This window comes from Cariama cristata, unplaced genomic scaffold, assembly GCF_000690535.1.
Source record: "Cariama cristata isolate BGI_N322 unplaced genomic scaffold, ASM69053v1 scaffold2944, whole genome shotgun sequence".
In the NCBI taxonomy this organism is placed as follows: domain Eukaryota; kingdom Metazoa; phylum Chordata; class Aves; order Cariamiformes; family Cariamidae; genus Cariama; species Cariama cristata.
In genome coordinates this window covers 104,825-113,093 of record NW_009614503.1, presented here as the reverse complement: position 1 = coordinate 113,093, position 8,269 = coordinate 104,825, and the positions used below count along the sequence as shown (strand labels likewise).

The window sequence follows — 8,269 nt, the reverse complement described above, 5'->3', positions numbered from 1 at the left end:
CGTCGCAGTCCAAAAGGGACGCAGAGCACAACCCAGGCTCCAAAAGTCACCCTTTTAGGAGAAGATTAAACTGATTCTGCAGATTGTGTCTGTTCCTCCTCCGTATCCGGGGTCGAGTGAAATCATCTGCTAATAAAACTTTAAAATGGACGTGTCTCTGCACCTGGAGCTTCTGCCTCTCCGTGACTTTTAGACTCATTTATATTCTCTCGGCTGGCTCAGTACCCCAAACTGCTGGGCTCTCCTCAGCCATCTGAAACCTAATCTGTCAGACCAGGCCCTACATTTTGGCACCTCTGGTGACAGGGTTGAGGAACACTAACATGATTGTTGCTCCCAGGCAAACTTTTGCTACCAATCATTATTGCATTATTATATACTTTTCCTTATAAAGACCTTAGGAATGAAGCAAGTAACCAGGGGAAGATTTAGCCCAGCCTGTTCAGTAATCACAACCTGTACAAGTATGAATATTATAACATGCATTTCTTGATTCAAATACCTAAGCAAAGATGATTTGTAATGAAACAAGTTTTATCTGAGAAAAACCAAGTGCTGTGACTGACGTGTGGATTTTGTGATTTGCTCCAAACTATTTGTTCAGCTAACAAGGACAATAACAGATTTTTCTACCACTGATCTGAAATATGGTGGAGTTTTGAACAAAATCTAATGTTTAGGGATTTATTTATTATTCCGTGGACATATGTTTGGAGGACAGCATATGGAAATCAAAGTATTGTTCATAAAGAGCTCCAGCCAAAAAGACATTTTTGAATTCATAACAGAACTTCACAGTTTGAAAAGAATGCTATGCATTATGTATTGATAACAACACTACACAGACAAAGGAACACAATTTAATAATACAGAATTGTGCTCATGAGATTTCCTTTTTTTTTGTTAATTGGTTACTTTAGCTGACATTGTCTGCAAGCATAATGGACACCATTCTTTCTAATAGTTCCATGTTGCCAGATGATGTCTACAGACATAATGTAGTCCATTTTAATTATTTCATTTTCCTTACATCTTTCAGCATAATGCATTTTCCAAGCAAGCTAGCATTTTTCTTGATTATCTATGTTGTGTTATGGTTTCTAAATTAATTAGATCTCCTTCTTTCCTGGAAGTTAAAAGTTTCTTCCTTCCATTTATCTACCAGGTATGATTATGTTGAAGTGATTGATGGAGATAATGCTGAAGGACGCTTATGGGGAAAGTACTGTGGAAAAATTGCTCCCCCTCCTTTAGTGTCTTCAGGACCATATCTTTTTATTAAATTTGTTTCCGACTATGAGACACATGGAGCAGGATTTTCTATCCGTTATGAAGTTTTCAAAAGAGGTGAGAAACAATTCGTTGTTATATAGCTCATAACCTGTGATTTTTGCTTGCTTCAAGAAGTTCACCATAATTCTGTGGAATGGGGGCAAGAAAATGCTTGAAAGAGAAATTTCTATTACCCTTGTCATTCCAAGATGCGGCATATATTCAATGGGTGTAAATCATTATGAATCCAATGGATCAGCTGCATCTGAGGATTGACTCCTCTGGGTGTAATGTGATAGTCTTCATCAGCTGTTTTTTTCCGCCATCTTAAAACCATTAGCTGTCTTCCTTTTTTCTTTTTTTTTTTTTTTTTGTGATAGTAATTACTGTATGATTTACAGTGTTACTGCCTTAACAGCACTGTAACCTTCTGAGTCCCTGACTTATTTTGGTTAGTGTTTTGCTCTGCATTCCCAAAAGACAGCTATGGACTCAGAAAGGACCAGAGTACACATGGGCAGCAGATGATGTTGCTGTTGCCTTCACAAGTCATGTTTGGGATGTAAAGGAGAGGAGAAGCTCACACTGTTCACAGGCACATCCTGCTGGATGCTTGTGCTGGGGAGCACAGATAGCTGTATGGGGCACAGAGAAAGCCCAGAGAAAGAAACAATCCTGGATTAACCAGGTCTATAGACAGTCCCTCTTTGGTAACTCTCTTTCTAAGTCAATAGCCAGAAGGGCAGTAAAGATCTGGGGTTTTTTGGCATACACCTTCCCTATAGCTGGATGGAGATAAATAATTCATATATTCCATGCCTGGAGAATACAGAACCAAAACTCACAATGTATACAAAGACAATAAGCTTAACTTTGTAGAAAAAGAAATACTCTCTTCAACATCAATGTTCAAGGTCATATTCAAAAAAGCAGCTCAAAATTCCAAATTTCTAATGCACACCACTCCCAGACAGTGCCCCATTTTCAGGACCAGTTCGAGTCCCTTTTATGCGCCTAAACCAGAGTCAGATTTTCAGCTGCATTCAGCACATGCGCTTGGTGGCTGCTGTACTGTTAATGAGGAGAAGCACAGTAGTGAAGTCTCTTTGCTATTGCATGCTATTGCTGCTCTGCACAGTGCTAACTGAGGCCACAGACCTGTTGTTCACCATCTTCCCTATCTGTAAATCCACTCTTGGCTCCCAGAAATTCTTTTGGTGACCTTCAGGGTCACATTTTTTGAAAGAACTCAGCATCCAAATGACACCAAGCTTTCCTGAAAAAATATCTCTATTTATTTTGGTGTCTTTAGGAGGCTAAACTCTTGAAACTGTGTCCTGAAGTTTCCCAGTGCTTATACATACAGTACCATGTTTCATAAAGAACAAGGCTGAAACACAAGAAGTGAAAGAATGACCTGTGAAACAATCTATTTTAGCAACTGAGTGTTTTCCAGAAAAAAGCTTTTATTTATTTCCTAATAGTGTAGTGGCAACTCAGAGCTCTGACAGAAATGTTGTGTTTATTTCCTTGTGTGGTCATTTACGTCTCTCAATGATACGCATTAACCATGTTAAGATGGCATTATGAATGTGATTTTACACACACAGAAGTCAGGAAACTCAAAATTATGGCTCCCAAAGCAACTTTAACTCTAGTTCATTCCACATAAACTGTATGTTAAAGCAGGAAAGTTATCACCAGGTACAGTGTTAGAAAATGCTGTGTGTACACAAAGGGTACAAGTTATAGTTGCTGTGGGAACACAGCCCTTTTTTAACTTTTGAGTTAATGCATATACACTGTTCCAAATTTACATTTTAATATATGTACCAAATAAACCTGACCAGTTCACCCTGTTATGCAGGTGAAGCTCAGTTGCTCACATCACACTAATATGTTTTGTTTTGGCATATTCACAATTTAGCTTATCATTTCCCAGGTATGACAAATATTAAAATGATCCCAAGCCCAAGGTTCTGTGGTGCTGAACTGAAAGCTGAGCTGCATTCCAGCACACAGTATATTTTTGCCCATTATTCCTGTGAGAGCATCCTTAGTTTTTGAAAAGAAAAACTGCATTACGCTACCTGTGTCTTAAGCTGAATTCTAAACCTGATGCTTAAAATGACACATACCATGGAAACTGTAAGGAGAGTCCAGCACACGTAATGGCTGGTAAATGAAGTATGAGCTTTGAGAGTAGGAGCTGCCTTTGCTTCTCATACAGCTCCTTAGCCAGAAAGACACTGAAGAAGCTGACTTCCAGATTAAAACATGAAACCCATATTGCCTAACATTTAGCCCACCTGAAATGTTCATTATTTTGGCTTCAGCAGCCAGCCTGTCTTAGGATGGATGAGTGGCCTGTTCACTAGAAGAGGATCTACACGGTTCACGTTCAACATTCTTAACTTTAGTTGGCTGGATTTATGGTGTAAATGGAAAGAAAAGACAGTGTCAGCCAAGAAGGCAAATGATTTTCTAGCTCAGTGACACCTACAGAGAGCAAATGAAATTATCCCCAATGTAATCTCTTTCTCTTTCTTTGCTCTCTCTGTTGCCTCCTCTCTCTTTCCTTCAGCTTGTATCTCTTCCCTTATTTTATACACATGCACACATGTGGTGTCTTCACCTCGGAAGCATCTATTCTGTCGGGTCTCTGCTAGAACCTTTTCTGCCAGTTTTCCATGAAGATAACCCCATGGAGTTCCTGGTAGCCTCAATGTTGATTTAATTCTTGGAGCTTCTTCACAGTGTCGGTAAAGGGTCAAAATCTGTGGAGGGCATTTTAGTGAGGCAGGTCTTCTGAAAACAGTTTTTGTTTCTTGCACCAGATTGACTGGAACATGTTTAAAATAAAGCAAGCTGGTATTGAGATACCATGTGTGAGTGTAAGGAGCCTGACGATCGTGCACTCACAGAGCCAGGACCTGACTGTATTTAATAAAGCAATAATGATCCTGGCTTACATTTTATATTGCATCTTTTATTGGATTCCAAGAGGAGTACAGAGCACTTGATGCTATGAATGGCATTGCAAAGCTATTTTATCCTGGAACAGCAGCTACTGGTGGGAGTGAGGAGCAACAACCAGAATATAAACCTCCCATACATGACAAGGAGACAAGGGAATGACAGGCAGAGAAGAGAAATATCCGGCTAATGTGTAAGGGGACGATTTAATTATAGGCAAAATGCAATTTCCCAAATTGGAATGGGTCAGATTACGTGAGCATTAATATCTACATCTTCCAAAATATTCCATGAAGTGTTCTGAATATTGATGTGATAGCTCAAGCATTTCTTATCAGTGTCTGTTGAAGGACAAAAATACCTGAACTGACTAAATTCATTCAGACCTCTCTCTTGCATGCTGAATTTAGCTGGGAGGTGGCCAAATCTGTGGGGAGTAATATGTTTGGCACATTCACAAGGAAAACGTTTTCTATGGTGAAATAAGAGTATTCATATATGCAACAAACCAGACTGTTTTCCTTCAATGATCTGTGCTAAGCATTGGAAATCCTCTAAGGCTCCTGAGTACCATCTCTAAGGATGCTGGGCATCCTCACCCAAATTGAAACCTCACACACACTCATCCTCCAGCACAGACCTGCCTGTTGCAACCAAACTGTGTTGCCTGTGTCCTTCCTCTGCTCCATGTCTGAAGACCTTCATCTGAGTCATCCTGCTCAAAGTTCCCAGGTCAGCTGCTATCCACCAATGCCCCAAATCCTGCAAATCACTTTCCATTAAATTTGGAGTGTCAAAAGTCAGAGAGGGGAACCTATGCTGACCTTGTGGGAGGATGTGTGGGCAGTGCCTGCAGCTGATTTCTGAGCACACCTGCAGATGTGGGATCCACAGAGAGGATTCCTGAGGGACCTAAATAAAGGAGAAATGCAATCTGTCAACAAGAAAAGGACTCCAGTTTTAGGCCGCTGTATTCACAAAGGCAAATCTAGTGATCTGGCCTTTTATACCGTTGCATCTTTACTGCCACTTCCCTGCTCCACAAAGAGCACTGTTTAGAGCATCCCATTATGCCATGGTGGGGACATCGGGGAAAGCTGGTGTGTCAACATTGACATTAGGTGCCTTCTAGCAACACTGCCTGTAATCACGCAGTTTATCATGCCTGGACTAACAGCAACATTTTAGTGGTGCACCTGTGTCAACACCACTCAGAATGAGTCACTCACCCTTGGTACATGTACGAATTACCTTTCACATTTAGTTTGTCAAGGAGGCATAGGTCACATCTGGCAGAGTTACTGAGTCAGTGCTCCAGGAATCTGAAACCAGTACTCCCTCTACTGAATTCACTCACCCACTTTTGTAAAAAATTCTATTTCACCAATAAAAGCCTGTCAGCCATAAGATTTAAAGATTTGAGCTTGAAGGGGATATAATTATTTCTCTAGGGCTCTGTCGAGATTTCTGCAGCTTACACTTTCATTGTTCCCACATGACTTTGTATTTGTCATAATTTTTTCTAGAGCTGGTACAAGTTTTCATATTGTTCCATACAAATTGAAAATTGGAGATCAGGCAGTATGTGAATTGCGCTTTAAAACCTGACTATCAATAATAGGAACAAGCTGGCTGAATGATTAATGCAGCGATTAAAATTAGGTGTTTCATTGAAAAGCCACCTTTGCTGCTGGAGAGACAATACGACCTAATTTGTTTTCCAGCTAACTACTTCACTTAGTAGCATAATGTTAATCCAGGTGATTTTTCTCTTTCTCTTACAGGACCTGAATGTTCCAGAAACTTTACTTCATCAAGTGGAGTGATAAAGTCCCCTGGATTCCCTGAAAAATATCCTAATAGCCTTGAATGCACTTATATTATCTTTGCACCAAAGATGTCAGAGATTATACTGGAATTTGAAAGCTTTGAGCTAGAACCTGATTCAAATACTCCAGGGGGAGCGTTCTGTCGCTATGACCGATTGGAAATCTGGGATGGATTCCCTGATGGTAAGAGAAAAATGCATAACCATTACTCCGTAGTGGGCTGCAGAAGGCATATTCTCATTTTTTTTAAATGTCATAGTAGAGAGGGCCTTGCTTGATTTATGTGAAATGAGTTGAATTAAAGAGAAATGGGGAAAATGCTCTGTAAATTCATTCAGTAAAGCATATCACAGTGTGAATTTTTTTTTTTATGAAATATGTTTAATTCTGAACAGTTGGCTTGGGGGAAACCTCTGTTTTTAGAGGGAACATGTGATGGACTTCCTACACTAAAATAAATTAAATATGAAGCTTTATAATGGATCCCCAAACTTTCATAGCTAACACATGAATATTGTCCAGAAATTTCCAACAACTTGCACAAACTGAACTTCAGGTACTAACACTCCAGCTTGTAGAGGAACCAGGTTACAGACCAGCTGTCAAAGCAGAGAATTTCTTTGCCAGAGAAAACGTGGTGTCCATACAATTGAAATCATAGTGACTAAATGATTACCCAGGTCAGTAAACAGTCATTGAGTTATTCATTCAGGTGGCTTTGGTGATTGGACACTTCAGGGTTCCTCCCTTATAGTACTCTCTCTTCCAGCAGTATAAGCAAATCCAAGGGTTTTATCTTAACTTGTTAATTTATAATCTGTGATTAGCTGTCACATGTGTCAGGGTGGGTATGCTGGGTACCCTTCTGGAACTTACTTCTTTGTCATTGCAGTAATTTTCTACTTAGTTGTTGACCACACTTGACCTTGTGCAAATTCACTAAGTGCATAGCTAGATATTAGCTAAGCCTATAAAGCCAGTGAGCCGTCATTTCAATCTCATATCTCTGTTTTACACTAAGACTGATGAACAAAATAGCTGCATGATTTATCTGTTTTTTTCATATACAGCAATGAGTCTGCAAGATCCAAGTTCCCTCTAGGTAGGGCAGCCGTATACCTGTTCTCCAAGAACCCCAGCTCAATAGGCTGCAGCTCCAGCCTAAAAGGGACAGTTCAAGCTGAATGCTTAACCTTTAGAGTGCTGAAAAGCCTATATGAATTGTGCAAACAGCTATGTAAAACTGATTGTTTGTGATGCCTTTTTCACTGTTTCTGTGTATGGCATAAGCTGATGAAGAGAAGCATCTTGAATATGTCTTTTTCTTCTTAATTTTGTAACTTGTAAAAAATTCAGCGACTGAAGATTTATGTTGTTTGTGCTGGCACTAATTACAGCTATTTCAGTTTTCCACTGGTATGATAACCCATATTAATAGCTTTTTTTTTTTGCTTTTGTGAACAGCAGTGGCAGTTTCCACAAACTGCTAATCCTACATTAATATTTCATTTAAATGAAAACATATAACTTAAGGAACATATTTTAATAACACATTTAAACTTGCCTGTTTTCCTAGATAAATCCCCAATACAATTTTAATTAAAGCTTTTATTGATGCTACAGTAAATAGGTATGTGCTTTCTAACGTATATTTGGTTTTCCTTTTTGTTTTATGCTTAATGGGTTTATCATGGCTCTTTTCAATCCACTCCAATAAATAGTGATGAAAGAACCATAACAGTAGCTGAAAGACTATTTAGTATTTAATGCCTCAGTTAGGAAAATACTGTTGTAACACTACAATAATGATGTCTGGAACATTTAATAATAGGTTTATTTGTATATAGGCCAAATCTGTCCAAGCTGAATTCCTGTAGAACTTGCATTTAAACTGACATGTGAAAAGATGATCCAATCAATCAATTTATGTGTAATATTGCCAAAAAGAAATGCATTATTGTTAGTGTCAGAGGGTTTCAAAGCAGTAATTTCCTGTTTCAAGAAAGTGACTGAGCCATACTGAAGAGCAATTAACAATAGGCATTATCAGCCTTCCAGTTCCCTCACAAACTGTCTAAACCCAAAATGATCCTGACACCCAATAAGAGTGCTTACATGTTTGTAGATATTCAACTGAATTCGTAGACCAGAAAGAAATGTTTCCTTAGATACAAACTGTTGGAGATTGTTGC

The 8,269-nt window shown here is 39.0% G+C and overlaps 1 protein-coding gene across 1 annotated transcript in view; it reads left to right on the top strand.

Moving 5' to 3' along the window:
• Positions 1-1,165: 1,165 nt before the first annotated feature.
• NRP1 (neuropilin 1) overlaps positions 1,166-8,269 on the top strand; it is a gene marked incomplete at its 5' end in the record, with an annotated part of 65,911 nt that continues 58,807 nt past the window's right edge. The window contains 2 exons of the mRNA XM_009699428.1: positions 1,166-1,347; positions 6,033-6,260. Of these exons, the coding sequence (XP_009697730.1) occupies positions 1,166-1,347; positions 6,033-6,260 (410 nt within the window). The remainder of the gene's footprint in view (positions 1,348-6,032; positions 6,261-8,269) is intronic.